We start from the raw sequence: 21,662 nt of genomic DNA on the forward strand, positions 1-21,662 counted from the left end.
GAAGCTCGTTTATTACACAGCCACACAAAAGGTCACATGGAGACAGTGACGTACGTTCACTAACTGTTGAGTCCTCCCAACATCATTTTCTAACTGCTGAGCATTAACTACTGCTGTGATCTCATCGATGGTCCTTCAAAATGTGAAAAATATTTTACAATGTCAGCTTTTATGGTTTCAATTACACCCTGGCCTATTTTTGTAATCAAGTGCTGGTTCGTTTATTTTGTTTTAAAAAAGGGGAAAATATATATATTTTTAAATAACCATATTTTGTCCTTCCAAACTTGGATTAGTCACAAAAGAAGTTAATAATTTGATGCATCTTGCAGTGGAATAAATAGACATGTACATTTCCTCAGAAAGATATTAGTCTTTTTTAGAAAGTATCGTGGCAAATGCAAAACACAATGGCTAAAAGAAAACAAATGTGAAAATAATTTAGACTCAAAAAAAGCTTTCTGCCTCTCTACAGCACATGTTCTTACAGTGATTGAACTGTTTTACTCGATGCACCACTGTTGTGCTGTTCCACCTACGACAATTTGAGATTCTTGTCTTTGTCTGTAATAGTTTTTGACTGAATCGTGTGCTAGAGATCCTAGAAATGAGGCACAGTGGTGAATGCAGGAGGCACTGTGGTCATCGGCACAGTCATTATAACAAGTGCAGATCAGTATTTGGTCGTGGAAAAAATTTGGTTTATCAGCGCAAACCAGCAGTGCACCATAATACCTTTATAATATATTGTTGTTTGGTGATATAATTTATCTGCCTTCTTCTCTAGTGTCTTCTCTTTTTTTTAATCGTTTTATTTTCTATTAAAAACAGTCAAACTTGTTCATCTTTTGTACAATTACAAACTCTCATGAAACTCCTGGTACACCGGAGTCGAGAAACTAAAACTAACTCGTCCAGGACACGAGGAGACCTGAGATACAATGAACATGTCCCGTGCTTTTTCATATTTTCCATATAACGTACCTCACCTTCTTGCACCACAGTGCCAATTTCTAACTTTTTCTTCCATATTTGTTTCAGAAATGAAATGCTTTATTTTTCTGTGACATAATACACCTGAGCTCACTTCACACCTCTGCACAAATTTGACTTAGCAAAAACAAAGGCTAGCTGCTGAACTCCTCCAAAAGCTTTCAAATAAAACTAAACATACATTAAAATTCCATACAGGCCAAAGTAGCATTTATTAAAAAAAAAAAACTACACATAAATATCTGGGAAGGATATAGAGACAAAATTAAATAGAAATAATAGAAGTTGCCAAATTCAGCACTGATCATTTCCAACTTGAAAATGCCGACTCGTAAATTAATTAAATGGAAATGCACATGTGTGCAACACATGTATTATGAAGCTTAAAGTGAATATCTTCTGCCACAGTGTCTTTTTAGATAATACCACCAGGGACCACTAAAAGACACAAGGTGGCTTTAATTAAAGAAATGACAATTAGCAGATCTTTTCATGACTGGTCCTCAAAAGACTTGTAAATAAAAAGGATGTACAGACATAACTGTACATTAAATGACATAAAACTGTCATTTATATAGTATAAAACAGGGGAGAGTGTGACTAATCACACATAACACATTTATTAAGTGCTATATTTATATTCAATATATTACTTATAACAAATTAGTAGTCTAATGTTAACAACTAGTTTATTTTTAAAATTTGTATCTTAATATAAAGAAATGTTAACATCATGCCGCAGCTTTGGTGTTTGACTTCTCTTTTTTTTAATGAATAAATCACACAGAATTCACATCACTTTTTTCTTGTTCTCACTTCCTGGGGATGAAGGAAAATGGCAAAATCAGATATTTTAATGTAATGTCAGCTTAACCAGAGAGAATGGAAGATAAAAAAATATATCTATGAAGAAATAAAGAACTTTTCAGCCTGATGGCAATATTGGAGGTTCAGGCATCTTAAGTGCGACACCGTCTCTGAACTCTAGACTCTCAACGATGTGGAAAAGTGAGTTAATTAGAATTAATTAATTATCAGAGATTCATCCCAGTAGTGTCTGGTTGGCAAAACATGATATATTGGACCTAAAGGTGTGATTGTTTAGTCAAAAGTGTGATGAATTTAATTTCGTCACAGGAAACTAAATCTTTCAGACATACTTAACCATATCTGCGTAAACATTATTTAGCCGAAGTTGTCGAGACATTTTGCAATGTAAAACATCCATCAGTGGACATCTGCTGGTGTAGCACACTGTGTACTGTAAGGACACTTCGTATCAGGCACAGAAAGGTGAAGACAAACACATACTGGCCGAACTTCAGTGGTCCCACGCTTCTGCTAGGTCATCACTTCAACATCCGCTCACGTGTCCTCCTACCTCTCAACCAGATTATCAGTATCCATGTCACTCAGTAAGTAAATGTCTGTGTGCCCTGATAGTTGCAACTGAAAGAGAGAGAAGAGATAGAGGTGTTATCAGTGAGGAGAGTGCTGTATACAGATGTTTAACTCATCACATGAATCACCTTAGCATTAATTTATCCTTCACTAGGACGACTGAAGACAAACTGAATTATCAAAGCAATACATTTTTGAAACAATTTCACCACCATTTGTTTTATTCACAAGTGATTGAGTTGAAAAAACGTGTAAACTATCAGTTATATAATTATGAAAATGAAAGAAAATCCCACTCAGCAGCACACTAGCTACACAAGTTGTGCTCATTATGAGTTGGGAATGCACCTGTGTAACTGCAGCACATTTTATACTGCTTTACATACAGATTTAGTCCTTTTTTCAGGGGGATATAAACCTTGAGATCTCAGACACACACAATGAACAGTGTCAGTGGTTTACAGTATTGTGACAAATTTAATATTTAATAATAAGAGGAAAACATCACAATCAAAGGTGTGTTTTGATCAGTGAGTAGGGTACAATTATTTCAAAATTTGACTTTGATTGCTTTATAATTACAGATTATTTAGGGGTGCTCACCTTGAAAAGTGATATTTTCCTCAACTTTCCTCATTTAATCCTGGAAAGTCCTGCAAAAGAGCATTTCTATTGCCTACCATGATGTTCTTAACCAGACTCCGCCAGATGGATTGAGTCACATGATTCTCATTTGCTCTGCAAATCCATCTGGAAACTCTTGTTTGGAGATCTTTTGGGAAGGGGCGAAAATACTGGTTGCTGATTGGATAAACCATCTGTCTATCGGGCCAAATCAACCAATCAGATCAACGAAGTGTATGACGTACTGACAGAGCGTCGAGGCAAAGCTCAGAAAGTAAACAACTTGACGTTAAAGGATATTTGCCGTTTGTGTAATGCAAATTTAAGAATAAAAGGCACAACTTCAGGTGCCCGGTCCATTTTCCAACAGAAGGATCCACGAGAAAAAAGCATTAGCGAACGGCCAACAGAATTGGGGCTACCGCTGTCTGAGAATGTGTCTAGATGTGTCACACTCAAAAGGCCTCAAAACCAACGCTGATTGGACGTTCGCTTGGCAAACTGCTCCAAATTTTTGTTACCAAACTGATCTGCGAGTAAAATACAATGGAGCTCGCAAGATCAGGATGGTCTCACGAGGCTATAATGTTTCCCTTCAGTAAAAAAAACAAAAACAATTTGGTACATTGACCCTTTAATCCAGGAAAGAGAGTAAACAGTATAATTAATATATATTATTAGTATAATTAATACAAATAGCAGGTTGTTGAGTAAATTATCAAGTTTAGTTCTTTATTGTTTTCCAATGAGTTTTGATTACTTCCCAATATACTAAATTAATATGATTTAATTCAGATTGTTAGTAGTTTTATCTATTTTAAACTGTTAAAACACATAATTCAAGAATCCTTCTTTAGACATTCAGACAGAAGACGCCAACAAATGTCCATATATCCATAATTTCCCATTTATTTCGAACACACGGGTGCTTTATCCAGTAGCAAGGACAGACACTTATTCATTCAATTCCAAAGAGCAGAAATGAGTGATGACTCCAGTGTATACACTTCACTACATCAAAGTTTTCTCTGGTACAGTTCAAATGTGCCTTTGCCATGTTTGTTTGTTTGTTTGTTATTGCATGCCAGTGAAGGACGTTTATGACACTGTGAGGCCACAGGGGCCTAAAACCTTGAGGAACGTTATGAAAGCGCTTGAGAACTCTGAACCGGAGAACTGTATCCACGACGTGAACATTAAAAACATTAACTCCTGAAAGAACCTGAGGTCGTAACTGTGATCACTGTATCAACTGTTTGCTACAAAACTCTCCAACATATCGGTTAAATTGTACATCTTCATTGAATACTTGGATTAGACCAAAAGAAAAGCTGTTGTGTTATTGCCAACATATTAACTTTCACAGCAAATTGCTGCTGTTCACCTTATGTCGACCATGTTAGACGGACTGATACGAAGCGGTTTGAGGGCAGATTGGGTTTTGACTTTAGTCTCAGATGTAATCGAGCGTCTGAGCGCAGAAATGATGGCATTTCGATTATATTGTTTTTTAAAAAGTTAATAATTGCTTTTTCCTTTTCTTGGGCTAAAAATCTACAGTAAATATTAATAGTTGTGTTCTTCTTAGAAAGTAACAGATATACATTTAAAAAAAAACTTACAATGTTGAGAACAAATAAACATTTCTGAAGTCCAACGCAACAAAACGTTTTCATTCCCATAAGAAAATGAATCAGTGTCGGACACACCACAGCTTAATTAACAGATGCAATGTACCAGGATTTGCATAAATATTTTCTGAATTTGAATTAATCTTCTTTGATTTAATTGTATTCTGAGTTGTGGCTTCTTTGGGAGTATAATTCATAAAATGGCTGCTTTCTAGGGTCTAAAGATAGATTGGACTGTGAAACCATCGTAGACAAACGTGTGATTGGGGCTATATAAGACATCTTGACTTCCTCTGTACTTGTTTTGGCTTTTTTCCCCCCTTTAACTTTTGTTTCCAGTCCTTTAAACACAGCTTTGTCGTCACAATAACAACAATTATGACTACAACATTATTTTTAAGATACCACATGAGGAATTGTTTTTTTCTCTGAATAGTATAAATAAGTCACAAAGTTTTCTTTCAGAAATTATAACCATGTATTGCAATTCGACATATTTATATCACAATACATTTCTATGAAGCTTTTACCCACAGGCAAACAATACTGCATAAAAATGTGGAGGAGGTTTATCATGGTTCCACTAAAGAAAAAACAAAAATAAAAACAACAAATCAATACTTCTATGGATTAAGTCTTTATCCAACACCTAAACTCAGTTAAGAAACGATGACACAACTCCTGCACAGTGCTGCAAACTCATCTTCCTTCATACTGAGTTTTAATTCACTGATGAGTTCACTTCAGTATGCTGATTAAGCGAGTCAGTCTGGCATCCTGAATATGCACTAAAAGAGGATGAGGCTGCAGTCAAATAAGTCTGTAAACTGTCAACTAATCACATTAACACAACAGTTTTCATCAGCAGACTTTGTCAGGCAGCAATGGTGCTTCAGCCAAATTTGATCCAAGGCTCATATGTAGTTTTTTAAAAATCTTTCACAGTCTTGGTTGTATTGACTAGATGTCCACTCTGGAAAAAGAGACACCTGGGACATGACAAATTTAGTACATGCCTCATTTCTGACATGCATGATACTGAAACTTGCCATTTTAGCTTCTTTGACATTAGACAGGAATCAGCTCACAACATCAAAACCACGGAACCAAAATGTTTTTTTTCTCCACACAATTAGGGCTGGATATCACAATTAGGGCTGGATATCATATCATAAACGTAGCTTTTTTTGTGAATTGTGCGACAATTATATTCTCTTAAAAACATGAAATGTTATTGAATTGTTGGATGCAAAAAATCCAGTGAATCAAACAGAGACGGGAGGCTGAAAATGAGAGAATAGCCGATGTTGAGGTAGACTGAGTGGAGTGAGCATCGCCTCCTTCCACCAGAACACTGGGAGGTTATCGAGGTAAGACGGCTCAGAGGGAAGAGTGAGTGACACAGCCAGCATTAGTATGTGTTTAAGTTAACGTCTTACTACTTCTTCAGATAATTAGGTCAGTTCTTATTTAGTGGAAACAATGGTACAAATAAGAAGGAAAATGCTTCACCAGTCATGCTGATGTTTAGGAACAGAAACATTATAGCTGTAATTTAAACATGGGGTCTTTCATACAGTGTGCGTATGTTTCTATGATCAAAGTTGTTTTTTTACTTTAAAAATACTGATAGTTTGAAATGTATTATTTTAACTGTGGTCACTTTGAGATTATTAAAAGTTGAACACCACCCAAATTAAGAATTTCAAAATCGAATTAAATGGCCAGGGAAAGTTCAGTCAACACTGAACAAAAGTTACTCTCTCTCTCAAAGCCAGGAACCAGAGAAATAAGTCTCAAGTTTATACCCAAATGAGCTTTCTTCTATTGCAGCGTTGTCAGTTGTGAAACAGAAAATATCCCCATATACTCAGAACATTCACCGGGGTGCTCTCAATGACGTCACACATTTGGCCTTCTGGTTTTTGGATTTGGGAGAGAGTTGTTCATGTTTAGACCATAGGAATAACATATATGAATTTTAAAAGCACGTGTAAATCCCTATTTATTGTGGCTCTACTGTATGACGTATTTCCTGTGTGATGTTCTGCCTCAGCGTCAAGTTTACGTAAACCCGACTTGTGGTCTTAAATTCTAAATTCTCTCAATTAATTAAAACTTTTAATTGATATCCTCTATCATGAGAATGGCTTTTGACAAAGACGTGCTGGTGTACTATCAATTCATTGGGTATCTGAATAGCACCTCCTCTGATACCCAGCCCTACACAAAATAAAGATGTGACATGAGCAGAAATGTGCTTTCAAGATCCTACATCATCTAGAAAAGTCTTGGTTGTGTACAGGGCTCAGTGTCTCCCAGAGGAAAGAGGAATGCTGGGGGTAAGACTCCTGTTGGGCTCTAGGAGTCGTACTCATACTGCTCCTCTATGAGCGCAGCAGGTCGATTGCTTACCCTGCTGCCAAAGTCCAGGCAGGAAACCCCCAAGGCAACCAAACAGTGCCATGCCTGCAGACAACAACAGAGGAGAGGGAAGTCAAGGCACACTTATGTTTGAAATACGTTTGTTCACTAAAACCACAGTGAGACTAAATAACAACACCTAAAACACACTGAACACAGTCCATTCTCAAAATTAAACATCATGCAAACCAATATTATGTAATGCATTTGAAAAACAATGAATACAGTTTTTAAAAAAATATGTTTTTGTAATTATGTTAACCACACTGGTTATGTTAACAGTCTGAAAATCAGATTAAGAGCAAATTTGACCTTGATTTTATTTTTGATTTACATTTTTATATTTGTTTGTGCTCTGTACCTTAATGTGAGTATGAAGATTACACATGTATAACACTCCTATTGAAAACGGACACTTGAAAGCACTTCAGTAGTAGTTTAGTGTACGATAAACGCATTTTGTGAAGCAAGATCTTAAGCAATACATCCATAATAAATAAGATTAATTTAAACTTGGTCACAACTTTACATTAGTATACTCTGTCATAGAATCATTAAACTAATTTAACAAAAAAGACAGAGTGTATAAAATGTTGCCATAATGGGACTCACCAGGTAGCCTACGAAGCACAGATAGGCTACAGAGAGCAGAGCAGCGAAAACGTAGAGCAGCACACTGTTCAGCGCCGTCACGTAAACCACCACAAAGTACATGTTGATTGCACAAACCACTAGGATGACGACGCCTCCGGAAATCTTCCACACCCTAAAGACACAGGAAGTTTATTTAGACCACGGAGAAATATTGTTTTTTCTCAAATTTACAAACCCCTTGAAACAGTAACAGTAAATTCCTGGTTTGCGTAACTCAGTCTTGACCCGTCTAAACACAACATGAGAATTTTTTTTCATTATTAACGGCTTAAAACGAAATAATCGGTTCATACGGCAAACATCTTGTTTAAAGCTCAAATGCTCTTGAGCAAACAAGTTGCATTTGATTTGTCAATGAATAACTAAACACAAACAGAATTACCAACCGTCAAATCAAAAGAGATCAAGCATTTCACTTTCAAGTTGAATTGACTCTGATCCTGAAAACACGAGTCAGGAATGAGTGATTTTAAAACATATACATTTTACTTACATTCCGTTTGCGAAGTCGTTCATTATGGAGGTCAGACTGGTGAAGGTCAGAATTGGGATCAAAGCAAATGGAAGCTGTCGAACGGAAAGAAAAGTCAGTGTGAATATTTTTACAGCATTCAATCTATTCAAGTAGGATGGAGGAAGAGTAGGTCAATGCTAAGGATTTTTTTTGGGGGACAGATTTGCTTCAATGATTCGTCCTGACCTGCATGCTTTGAAGCACGTTGAGGAAGTCGTTCATCCCTGTCAGATGCTGAACGTCCTGAAAAATGGCTACCAGCAGTGTGGGCGTGATGGCGATGGAGCGGGTCAGCAGCACCCGTGCAAAACGGGACCACCTTAAGTTCAGGAAACCCTTTGCAAACATGAAAGTAAAAACCTGAGCATACATACGTTTCTTTGTTGTTTTTAACGTAGGTATAACCAGGTACAGACACTCTTACCTCCATAACGAACTGCCCGGAGTAAGTGCCCGTCATGGTGGAACTCTGTCCAGCTGCCAGGATCCCTATCGCCCAGATGTAGAGGGCCGCAGGGCCAAAGACACAGCCCAGGACCACTCCCTGAACAAACAGACAAACCCACAAGAAATAAATCATCTATCATACAAACATCTATCCACTAGGGATGGGTTTTTAGTAATTTAAACATTTGAATACTCGCATTACCTGACAAACGAGTACGCGGGTACTCTTAGTAAAAAATAAATATATAAATAAATAAAAGGGAGGTCTGTTTTTTTTACTCACGTGGCTCACAGCAACGTCAGGATTCTGTCACTTTCTGACTAAATAGCGTCATGGAAATTATATTTTTGTATTCTTAATATTACAAACTCACAAAATTATTTAAAGCAAGTCATTTGGTGCCTTAAACATCCAGGTATAAATGTAAGACAGGTTCTTGTAGATATGAGTCACCTGCAGACAGAAGCCCTGTACGCTCTCTCTCTTCTTCCCCTCTCTTTTCCTCATCCTCCTTCGTTGAGTGATTATTATCACTCTCATCTTTCCACTGAATACTGGGATGGGCTCAGTGTTTTCAGTTACGCATCGGTTGCGTTTTGTGCTTTTAAAGTGATTTCAAGAGCGCTGCACGGAGCTACTGGAGAGAAGCAACAAGGTCTCTCAAATGCGCATCAGTGCGCGGAGATGACAGAGAGGACACAAGGGCGACAGTTGAAGGGACGGCTACGCATTCCACAACAGTTTTCCGTTGTAGATAATCATAGAGACAACAGCGTTGTAGACAACGGCAAACCAGTCGTTCTCCCGTAGTAGACAGTTGGGCTACAAGGTCAAGTGATGTTTCTCAAAGGCTGTATCCATCCCGCCGCTGGTTAAAGTCCCTAGTGTCTGCCTCTATGGCCACAGATTAATCTCCCGTTTTTTGCTGCCGTAAATTGTTGTGAAGGGTGAAGGCCTCGGCGAGCAGATTACGTTTATCGAGCCTGAGTACAAGTCACAGCCAAACAACGGCAACAAGTGTGGAGAAAATGTATTACAACAGAGTGGCAACACTGTGTTGTACATCTGGAACATGTGGTAAATGGGGGGGTGGGCTCAGTCTATTATAGCCTGTGCAGCGCGGGTAGTGAACCGTTATTCGAACAGTGACAGCGACAACGAGTACCTGGGCACTCGTTATCATGCCCACCTCTATCCACCCCTGAAAAGAGACAGAGATGGTTATTTAACGTTTAAATATAGGTTTTGTTTATTCGTATTATGTGGCAGGGAGTTCTTTGAAGCCCCTATCACCCATGAAGGCGTTTTTCCAAATGTGGGTGTGTTCAAACTGTACTTGATTGACAACTCTGACTCTCCTCTCCTCTTCATTTTAAAACACATAGCTTTTGCTGTTTATGGCAAGCGCCCGTCCTACTCTGGCTTTTCCTAATTTGGAGACGTTTGGAAATGCTGCAGAATCGGTTTTGAATTGAAAACTCCTCCACTCCTCTACAGTGATATAGACGGCCATGTTTCCTGTTACGACGGACATGTCACAACAGGAAACAAAAGGGTGTAACTAATAATATATATAACCACTGCATTCTCTTCAGGTGTCCCTCCTCCGGTGGCCTGAGATTGTGCAACTTGATAAACCAAATCATGGCTTAACAAAATACAATCATTAATGTTATCAGGTATACAGATTAGTACATAATACTAGATACAATAAGTATGTAGTATGGAATTGGGACACAGCTCGAATGTCTGCCGAGAAAAGGTCAACAGGTACTGTACATGTGCTGTGTATCTTTTCTTTTCTTTACTTCTATACTTCATAATTAACTGTATGATTACTATAGAAATTTTTGTTGTTGCTGTGGCGATGAACAAACGTACCCCTTTGTAGATGTCCACCTCCAAAGTGCCATTGTTGAGGGGAAAGAGATCTGTGTGAGGGCTGCCGGTTGCATTGCATTCTTGATTCTGCAACCAGGATAACAAAACACATGATAAGCCACGACTTGATGCTCTGGACACTGTGTCAACAGTATTGATCAGAAAACAATTCACCAGAAACAAAATCTGCTTCAGCAGAGAAGATAAAGAGATTCTTGTGCTGTATACCCACCATTTCAATATTGGTTTTATTGTAGAAGGCCTGAGCAAAGACTGCAACGACAAAGACGTTGATGAGGAAGGAGATGAAGAGGGCGATAGTTGACTCGATGAAGTAGTATTTGTTGGCTTCCTTTACTTCCTTCTTATTTTTGCGATCAATGTCACGAGACTGGTACATAAGGAAATAAAGAGAACAACAATCAACTTTAAACACCCAAAGTCTGCATTGAGTAAGTTTTAAATTGAATTCATACTGCTGAGCTTATGATATAATTTATACTGTGAGATGGCAGGCCAATCAAAACTTTATTCATTAACATTGTTAATAATAACTCTTCACTAATCTGCATGATTTACCGGTAAAATTACTTTTTACAAGACCAAGTCACATTTATCTCAAACGGTGGCACTGGTGGTACTCAAGCTCTCTCTGCTGGTACGTGAAGAAATCTCCAAAATAAAAAAAAGGAAACATTAATTACTAAATTACTTTAATATAAATAAGTAAATACTTAAATTAGCCTCATGGTCATTTTAAATAAGCTTAGTATTTCCTGTAATATTTCTGTTTCAATATCAGCCTGCTACGTATTCATACTCATGAGCTACGAGCTAAACCATGATGGCAAAAGAGTGAGCAGTGGTAAAATGATTGGTTTGAAAACACTGACATGTCAGTTCTGATGCTAATTTCAGTCAACAATAAAGAATCTTCCGATTAGGAATAAACCTTTCTGTCCGTAGCTGAATAGTCCCTTCGCTGCTGTATTTTAACATTGGTCTTGGTAGTGGTACTTGAGAGAGCCTGATAAGGTGGTACGTCATGTACAGTGTTTGAGATCCACTGATCTAGATGAAACAATATGCTTCTAACCTTGACCAGCGCTGAGTGCAGGTAGATGTTGTGGGGCATGATGACAGCGCCTACGATTCCCACTGCCTGCTCCAGCTGCAAAGGCCCACAGTCGGCACAGTAGGGTACGAACATCCCCTTCAGCAGCTCCCCTTGGTCTGGCTTTACCAGCACATACTACAGATAGGCAAAACAGAGTAAAGCATGTCATTGTGCAAAGCATTCTTTGAAAAACACTTGGATTATATTGGAAATTGTAAGGGACTTTTACCTCGTAACCAAAGCTCAGAGCCATTACGGTGATGAGAAAGCCAAAGAAAGCTTCAAGTTTCCTCAGGCCTACAAGGAGATACAAACTATATCAACACTGGGATGTAGCTTTATCAGACATGGATTGATAAATAAGTGATGGTGTATATCCATACCATATTTGTCTAGAAAGAGGAACACAAATGTGTCTGTGATGGTGATGAGGACTCCTGCCCACAGTGGAATCCTAAGGAGAAAGAGAAGAACTATAGAAACTCCTTTTCACCACTACAGAAATATGCTCTGTAAATGTTTGCAGTCAAGTTTCATAGACAAGCGCTGAAGCAAGTACCTGCCCACAGAGAGAAGGTTGAGAGCTATGGCACAGCCAATGACCTCCTGCATGTCTGACCCAATAATTGCCAGCTCCACCATCAGCCAAAGGATGACCCGAGGAACCTAATAAAGAAAGAGACTTTACAAATACTGTCCTGTGCATAAACAGTTAATTTACGACAAGAAAAGGGAAGTTGAGATGTATAATGAGAGTGGGGAAGCTCACTGCGGGGTATTGGCGGTTGCAGACTTCAGCCAGGTGCATTCCTGTGACGACCCCAAGGCGTGCAGCTAACCTCTGCAACAGCAGCCCAATGATCGTGGCTCCAAGGAGCACCCATAGGAGCTAAGAAAGAAAGATAAAGTCAGCATTTCCTACTATTGTACTAATCCTATACTATGTACTACTTCCTGTATGGGAGTTTAACTTGGGCAGACCGCCTCATTTTAATAATAGCCGCCTGTTAAAACTCTTGCTCATGTTAACATTCAAAACTGCTACTTCTTTTTAATTATACAATGGAAATAATCATGATGGAAATAACCATAACCCCTTGCATAGAGAAATATATTGATACAGCTCACTATGTGACACTACACAACAAAGAGAACAAGCTGCGTTGTGCGAGAGACCAAAATAGGACCAGAAGTACATTAATTTAGCTTTCAAAATAAAATTAGGTGTATCTGATTACAAAAACCTGTGGAATCACTTCCTCAAATATAGAGTGAAAAAACAGACCACACCAATCAAGATGTTGTATTATGGTTCACATTCTGTCCCCAATCGAAAGCCATTACCAAGCACAGAAACAGCCCGTTTTGTTTGGATGTCTACATTAACATTTAAAGGTCACCTTAAAGCCAGCTTTAGCTCCCGACTGCAGGTCAGACTCAATGTTTCCTGGATCCAAGTAAGCGATGCTCATCAGAAACCCTGGTCCAGTGAAGGCCCAGAGTTTACGAAAACTGAACACCTAAATAGAGGGACAGCAGGATTTTATTAATATAACTGATGTTGTAATTTGATTGATATAGAAATGATTCAATTCCAAGATAAAAAAGAGTTTTGCAGCACAGTACCTGGCTGACATTCTCGGGAATGGCCACCTTGTCTTCAAAGTATGTGGAGAAGGGTTCGTCCTGGGCCACTGGTGATGCAGGAGGAGAGATCGAGCTGTACTGGTTTGTCTGGGCTCCATTCTCCTGAGGGGAGTCCTCTAACAGAATCACACAGAAGAAAAACAAAAGTGAGTGATGAGAGGGAAGAGTAACTGCTGCTGGAACACTTGAAACATCTTTTCATCAGTTGTTAACATGCTTCAAAGCTTTCTGTATCTCAGCAACTCAGGCGCCAAGATGGTAACCTTTCAGCACATCCGTTCAAATCGCTGAGACCTCACAACAACAACGTGTGGTCGGCCATGCCACATGATTTGAGTCATCTTATTGTCTAAACTAGGGCAGCTGGGATGAGAGAATCTGAAGCAGAACAATTTGATCTCATGGAAATGAAGAATCATTTTCTTACATTACACAAGACCAATACTTTTGCAACAGCATTTACATCACAGATTTAAAAAGCCCATCACCAAACTCTCCACTGCAAGTGAAAAAGTGATAAAAATAACTTTTCTTCTCAACTAAATAAAACTTTTAACAGTGTTAAAATGAACTTAAAGTGGGATGTGGCTAAACTTGATTTTTTATAAGCAGTGGACATTAAAGTTTGAGCATACAGTCCATACAGAACATTTACAACTCTGTCTTTATAAAATAAACTACTATTAAAACTTAAACTAAAATGTACAGCTTTCTGAAATAACTTTACAGCGCATAAACACATCTTTATTCATTCTGTACTCTGGGAAGTGTTTAAACCAGAGTTTCTAAGACTTAACTGTTAGATACACTTTAAGATTAAGCCATTAGTGCAGTTTATTGACCAGACGCAACCACTGTGAAAATCTCACTGCTGATAAGCTAAAAGCAATTCAACCTTAATTTCAGAACTGCTGCATGAGCAATTTAGTTAAAGCCTTTAAATTGCATGTATTCACTCACATTATTAAATTCTTAAGCCCAATGGCTCCGTGAAGACGTATTAACACAATGAAAGAAAAAAGATGACAAAAAATAAAAAACTTAAATTCTTACACAACAACAGTTTTAACGCTTGTATTCATGTATTCCTTGAATATATATATATATATATATATATATATATATATATATATATATATATATATATATATATATGACTAATTCTGCCAGTAAACGATGTGTAGTACTCACTGAGTTTGGACTTTTCATTCTTTCCTCCCTTCATCTCCAACTCACTGCCGATCCCAAAGTCCACTGTTCCCTCACAGTGATACTGCGTTTATATGACGGGGCCTTAATCATCACTTCCTTTTGTCATTAGCTGTCACAACATTCGGACATCATGTTTCTAAAAACTGACCCGTTAGGAGAAGTAAAGAACGCACACTCGCTGCACAACCTCAAGACCAAATAACACACAGAGTGACTTGCCCTTTACCCTTCAATGAATCACACAGATTCACGCAACCACTGATAAAGTTCACAAAATAAGCAATGGCAATTAACAGCATTCAGATTCTTAAATAATTACAGAGGCAACACAATTATCAAATCAGGTATCAATTCCAGGTTCAGGAATAATAAAAAAACAACAACTCAGTAGTATGAGAGAGAGTATGAGTTTTTAAAAGTTACACCATTGGGCTGTGGTTCAATGTAAGAAAACGTACTTAGTAAAATATTGTTCTAAGCTGCTCTGTCAGCATACGCACTAGCGCACAAATATGTATTACCCAGTGTGTTTAAAGCTGGAGAACATGACGGGTGTAACTGTGATGTGGTGTTCATGTTTCTGTTATTTTAAGCAGTTACCTTCAAGGAGGTCTCCGTCTTGCTCGGCTTTCATCAGGGTTAGGCTGAGGAATCCCTGGGAACTTAAGGGATGAATATCAGCCTCCCTGGAATAAGACAACAACAGTTATATAACCTGAAAGTGCATGAAAGACATGAGTTGAGGGTAAAACAGTAATTATGACATAAGTGACACTTATATACTTAGATGCTCTTTAGAACAAACACACAAAAAAGTCTGGTTTCTTGTTCCCTTTTTGGACTGCAAAACACACTGACTTCAGGCCTTTTCACAATAAGGACAAACAGCATGAACATGGGACATATGCCAGTGCAACATTTTGTCCCCCCCATCAGCAAAAATAAAATGCAGAGTCATAAAAATGACTGAGCATTAACAGCATGTGATAGGTCTCTAGCGCATTACATTGATGAGAACTATTAACAGGAACCTTGAGATGACCACTGGCACGGGAGTTTAACTTCCACAGCATGCATCCTTCCCCTCCCCTTCTACACAGTAACACTAGTACTTCTTAACTTCCCACCCAAAAGATAAGATACAAAGGATCTAGCCCGCCAGACGACCATGTTTTATAACACCACATTCTGTGAGACAGAGTAGCTCCTCTGAAAGCACATGACTACGGGGTCATAAGATCAGGGGAGGCAGCAGACAGGGGTAGTTTTACAGTCAAAGTTTCCATCAGTGCCTCTGGGTTCACAACTGAATATGTGCTCTGAGTAATTGGCATTATCAAAGTGATGAGGTCCTTGTTACTTTGTTTAGTAGCTAACATTTAATTTAACAAGATAGAAATTTGTTACCAGCAAATTATGCATTGTTTTTTGTATTACTTCCACAAATACCCCAAAACATCATGTCTAAATTATTAAACCTGCTCTTTTATCCACAAGGCAGGCGGTTTTTCTTTCCTACTAAGACTAAGACTACAAACATGAGGTATTGTTCTCTCCTGTGTTTCTTCCAACAACACTAGGGCCCAATACGGTTCAGGCATTGAATCAAAGCAAATAAATACATTTAACTTTATGACTCAACGACAACAAAAAATGATCAGTTGTGTCTCGAAACTGTCTGTGCTCCTTCTTTCAAGTTTAGACAGAAACACTTTGGTGTCAGATAAGTCTGAATGATATTTGTCACAAGCTGAAACGCTTAGGATGAGACAAGCTGCTTGGTTGGAGGCAGCCCACGAATTATTAAGTAATTGCACAATTTTTTCTCTAATTTTACAACCTTGTTAAAATGTAATTATCAAGCCACACAAAAAGGAAAGAAATCAGGATGGTAAATAATTTTTAGAAATAATTCATGAACCAGATTTGACAGTCATTTATTGCGAGGACGTCCTGTTACTCTGCTGCAGTGGTCTTTAGTTTTCTGCATCTCTTAAGACACTGATTTGTCAGCATTCACAGCTAGTTAATGAACCAACTAGAAAAAGTATCAATAACAAACCAGCAATGATCCTGAACTAGTACAAAGTATCCTATAATTTAATACCATTGACATTTTTACAGGCACGTGTGATGACAGACTAATTTCCCCCAAACTCAATCAAGTCCAAAATACCTGTCCTAAATCTCCAAACGATCATGTGTCTCACACACCGCCATGAACTAAATAGATGTCTCGTCTTTGTTAAACACGCCCTTCTAATAACAGTTTATTCTGTCGGCCTCGTCCCCTTGTTATAGGATTCAACTTAACAAAGCTTTGCATCTTTCCCTGTGAGGCCAGTGGATCGCAGGTTGACTTGCCCCTTGTTTAATCTCACTAAACATACGTAAAAGAATATTAATAAAATGAATCATCACATCCTTGGCAGATGGTGGAGGTGATCTCACTTTGATGTTGCTGATCATAAGTCATGTCTCCCACGTGAGTAAGATGATGCCTGATCTGTGTGTGTGCTTTCCAAACTAAACAATGATATTTATTAAGACAAAAATTGGAGATTTCATTGTGCAGGTTTTTACTCTGCTGTTCTTTTGACTGCCTTTGTCTTAGCACCTGGTTTAAGAATCTGTCCTGTTCTGCTTTGGTTCAACCTTGAGTGGTTGTACTTTGGCTTAGTTTATGTTTAGTCTACTATTAAACTTCTGTGCTACATGTGAAAAACTTGTGTTGACTGTGCTGGTCCTCGTGTGACCCGGATTCCAGTCCTGGATTCTGTAACTGCCTTTTGATGTGTCACTCTCACACTAATCTCGTCAAACTCCAGGGGTAACCACGTGTGTGTGGTGATGGAGAGGTTCAGACTCCGACTAAGTTTCCCAGCAGCTAAGGATTTGGTAAAACTGAATCCATGTAATATTCTGAACATTAAGACTGCACGAGCGTGAAGTTCAGGCGTGTAAACGCATGTCATTATCTACACGATTCATTTTAACGTAACCACGGTTTGTGGTGTGTTTTGGCCAAGGTGTAAATTACAAACTAGTAGTTAGAAACCAGTCAGCCATTCATCCAACTTCTCCAAAACGACTTGGCCTCAACAGACACCACAGAGGCCTGCCTAATCTGCAAAAAACAGCTTTAAAATCGCTCGACTATATCTATGACAACTCCCAAACCGGCGAAATTATCTCTATTGTTACACCCCTTGAATATGGCCCCTGCAGGCTTTTATACATCTCACATCAAAACAAATCTCAACGAGTAATGCAAAGTAAACATCAAAGAAAAGTGACTCTGAACGTTAGGCAAGAATCCTGCATGATAAACTAGAAATCCTTCCTGAATTACTATGAATTAGATAATGATGTTATTGCCTACGACAACTCAGTATAAACATTATTACTATTTCCAAATGATCTCCACAAACATAAGGAAGGGAGGGCTGGGTGATATGACGATATGAAAATATCTACTCAATATTTTTCTATATCGTTTCTATCGTAATGTCGAAAAAACATGCGGCCCATCTACGTTATGTCAACACGATAAACATCGAGTCAACAACGAGTGATCTGTGGCTCTGTGTGTCTAACCATAACCCTTTACTTTCCTGATGCATATTAGCATTTTTATCATGGGAGTTATATTGTTTACACTCAGAGCTGAGACTAAAGATGGCGTTAGAAATGTAACATCACGTTTAAGCAGATTCAAGGTTAGTGAGAGGTGGTCACAAATAAATGTGTAATAGCACAGATGGAGCACAACTTTGTTCCCTGAGTATTTTATAATGAGAGAATGACAATAATTATATCATGCGAAACGCTGTAAAAACTGATATTAAGTTAGATATTGTCAAAACAAGAACAACTTGTTGTTTCAAGCGTTGCAGGAGTTTTGAACCTTTAGGATGCATTAAATTTCTCCGACACTGCAGATAGGTGATATTGTGCCAGAAACCCTAACTTTATCTAGTTATTATTATTTATTCTCTCTGAGATATACTCACTGTGGAATACTATTAACTGTGATAAGTAGGCCGACATCATTTCCTATGGTCTATTAAGCTGCTTCAAAGAAAATCTTACCCCAAAATTGAATTAACATGTAATTTTTTTTGTGATAGGCTATTGCTGGCTACTTTACTTTATTTGCATATTTTGACAACTATCACAATACAAACATTTGTAGAACATTTTGGCATAGTACTTGACAATATATATCTAAGGCAGCTATTCTCCTTTCAATGAACATTACTTAAAATATATGACATAACATAAGTGATCTTAGGAAAAGAGTATTTGAAAATACACATTCAAAAAAAGAGGCACAAAACAAAACAATAAATAAAGCATAAATAGATAAATACAAAGAAATTAAATTAAAAAGTGGGCTAAATCATTTCCTTAACAAATCTTGTAATATATCAGTGGTATAAGTACATTTCTTATTATTGATAATTTGGCTAGACTCAAAATAGTTTTTAAATTCAGCTTTGAAGGGATTAATATTTGGCCGAGATTTGTATAATCTAGTTTATGGGTATGACATTTTCCTTGTAGAATTAGTAAGTTGACAATCCAGTGTATTGTTTTGTTTTCATAGCAGGTAATGACATCTTTTGCTTTGTATTTGGTGAATCTGAACAATTGTGATGACGATACTGACGTACCCACCATTGTTAAAGTCACATGACTTCATCAATTCAGAACATGCTTCAATTTCCTGCATTGCCACGTGAATCAAGTTGATTTTACTGCTCACTAAGTAAACACTGAAATCACAAATACACTCTGTTAAAAGCTGGATTTGTGCAGAACACCGGTGCACTGTCAGGATGCAGCTTAACAGCAACCAACCCTTAGTACAAGTCACTCCTATAATGTTGATTTTACAAACTACCAGAGTAAGTAACGTTAGTAAGTAACAGTAAGGAACAAGCAGAGCTTTAATGTTTGACCTCTCGCCCTGGTAACTATAGCTACACGGTGATGCGGCTTCAGTTGAGCCAAACAACGTTAGCTAAAACAAGAAACCCGCTATTTAACCCTTTAGCTACGTGGACCAGAGAAGCCGCCATCACATGAAAACACAACAACAGACCTGGTAATCATAAGAAACCCTGAGACACCGACACCAGCGCCCGCCTAACGTGACTGTTCTTACGTGTGCTAGAGCTAACAAGTTTCAATGGTGCGTTAGCTGCTAACGTTAACCCTCATCAAAGTATGAAACGCGTCCTTACCTGTGTTTACTTTAATGGAGGGTGGAATTATAGCCTGCGTTTTGCCGATTGAAGCTGATTAAACAGACACCATATGTGTAATGTTTGAGGTATCTTTAGTAGCGCGTTATCAAGCTGGAGTCTGAAAGTCGTTTCTTTCCATGTCAACTGTAAGTTCAAGACTCAGTGCGCATGTGCAGTAATGTGACTGCTCTGATTGGTCAATGGGCGCACTGTGTATGGGGAAGTGTTACCCTGGGTTGAGCCTGTCAGGGGAAGTGTAACCCTGGGTTTAGCCTGTCAGGGGGCCATGCTTTAACACCACGTCACTGTGTTACATGGTGAATATGGAGGTTATATTGGGGACATTTTTTATTCATAAAAACAGATATCTAAAAACATCCCCTCACTTCCTAGTGTTTAAGAGAGAATTTAACACACATACGAAATCCCTTGATGAAATGACAAGGAAGAAGCAACAGTTTATAAAACATTATACTCAAATAAAGGTTATCTAACGTGAAATAAGCTCTTTTTATGAAGAAAAAAACACGGTGTTTATACAATTATCTGTGGTATTTTAATGCAATGTTACAAAGAAAGACTAAATTTGAGATTTCCCTTTGTTTTGTTTGTTTTTTAGTTGATTTTTGTTTGTTTGTTTGTTGCTTAACCTTTCATGTAAATCTTACGTCTGTCTTATCCACATGTAATAAGAATGGATTTACTTGTTTAACTGTACTACGTGCAATGTATGCTTTGAATTATTGGAATAATAAAAAAAAACTTTACTATATAGCAAAAGGAAAATAACCGCTCATGGAAAGATTTATTGGAGCTCCCTCTTCAATGATGTAAAACGGGGTAGAGATTGGTTTTGTCCCATTTAAATTTTTAATTTCTACCAAAATTAGAGAATTATATCTCAAGCTGTTACGTAACATCTATCCTACTAATGTTCTGACATTGATGACAGCTGTTCCTTCTGTAAAAAAGATAAAGTATCATCCATTTATTTATATTAAGTGTCCATGTTATAAAATAAATTGAACTTACCTTTTGGAAATATTTGGTTAGGTCTCACTTTGATGATACAATTATTATTTTTGGCTCCTTCTCTCACAATAATAAATTTAACATCTTCATACTTAGGTAAATGTCATATACATAAAGTCAAAGTGTCCAAGGCAACCCCTACATGCCTATTATCTTTTAAATGAATTAAAAATATATTTTGCGTCTTTGTCATATGTTGAATCCAACAAAAAAAGTTTATCAGCTACTGAATTTTATTCAAATTACATTCAGTGAACTTGTCGGCCATTATATGTCTTCTTTTTCTGAATTCCTTTTTCAATTGTTCATAATATTTGATGCTAAAAAAGGTTAAAGTAGATTGTTTTCATGTTGCTGGTTTTTGGTTTGATTTACAGAAGTACCTTTCAAAATAAAACAAAGATAGAAATGATTTATAACTAATTCTTAACAATCCCAAATATTCGACAGATGAAACTTAAATAATTATTTTGATCTTTATCTTACCATAATACCATGTCGATAAAATAATTTGGCTTAACAAACTACGCCCCTTTTGTATTTATTTCACTTTTATTATGTATTTATAAATATTTAGATTGTTAAATCATATTTGACCACTATTGAAAACTTGATAATTGACAAAAACCTATTTGGTTATTTAGGCAAATGTACTCACTTTGTTTTTGTTTTTGAAATTCTTCCTTTTTCTATGTTTAACTGTCTTTGTACATTTTAATTTAGGTTATTATTGTTTCTACTTTTAGAAATGCATTTTTGGCATTGTATATAACTCTGAAACAGAAATGTTAAAATTGAATCATTTTAGGAAAAATAAAAAGAAAGTTGAGAA

The 21,662-nt window shown here is 37.4% G+C and overlaps 1 protein-coding gene across 2 annotated transcripts; it reads right to left on the reverse strand.

Annotated features, from left to right (window-relative positions):
* Positions 1-1,328: 1,328 nt before the first annotated feature.
* Positions 1,329-19,933, reverse strand: LOC310965373 (natural resistance-associated macrophage protein 2-like). 2 transcript variants are annotated; one of them, XM_083938929.1, is made up of 17 exons: positions 19,796-19,933; positions 15,147-15,232; positions 13,314-13,450; positions 13,088-13,207; positions 12,457-12,576; positions 12,247-12,353; positions 12,071-12,141; positions 11,917-11,984; positions 11,667-11,822; positions 10,803-10,961; positions 10,571-10,657; positions 8,666-8,785; positions 8,428-8,577; positions 8,221-8,294; positions 7,686-7,839; positions 7,065-7,118; positions 1,329-2,442 (listed from the first exon to the last, which is right to left on the reverse strand). In XM_083938929.1, the coding sequence occupies exons 2-17, from the start codon at positions 15,178-15,180 to the stop codon at positions 2,371-2,373; spliced, it is 1,683 nt and encodes a 560-aa protein (XP_083795055.1). In that variant the 5' UTR covers positions 15,181-15,232; positions 19,796-19,933; the 3' UTR covers positions 1,329-2,370. The 2 variants fall into 2 exon arrangements, with proteins under 2 accessions (XP_083795055.1, XP_083795056.1); XM_083938930.1 differs by lacking the exons at positions 15,147-15,232; positions 19,796-19,933 and adding an exon at positions 14,526-14,560.
* Between the last annotated feature and the right edge of the window lie 1,729 nt (positions 19,934-21,662).

The sequence above is a fragment of the Echiichthys vipera genome (assembly GCF_963691815.1).
Source record: "Echiichthys vipera genome assembly, chromosome: X".
NCBI classification, from domain to species: domain Eukaryota; kingdom Metazoa; phylum Chordata; class Actinopteri; order Perciformes; family Trachinidae; genus Echiichthys; species Echiichthys vipera.

Bases quoted from the DNA above. Each gene is read 5' to 3' on its own strand.
- LOC310965373 (XM_083938929.1), bottom strand. From the start codon at position 15,180: ATGAAAGCCGAGCAAGACGGAGACCTCCTTGAAG. The intron at 10,658-10,802 runs GTGGGTATACAG...TCCTGGTTGCAG, and splicing joins ATAAAACCAATATTGAAATG to AATCAAGAATGCAATGCAAC. The intron at 7,840-8,220 runs GTAAGTAAAATG...CTGTGTCTTTAG, and splicing joins AACGACTTCGCAAACGGAAT to GGTGTGGAAGATTTCCGGAG.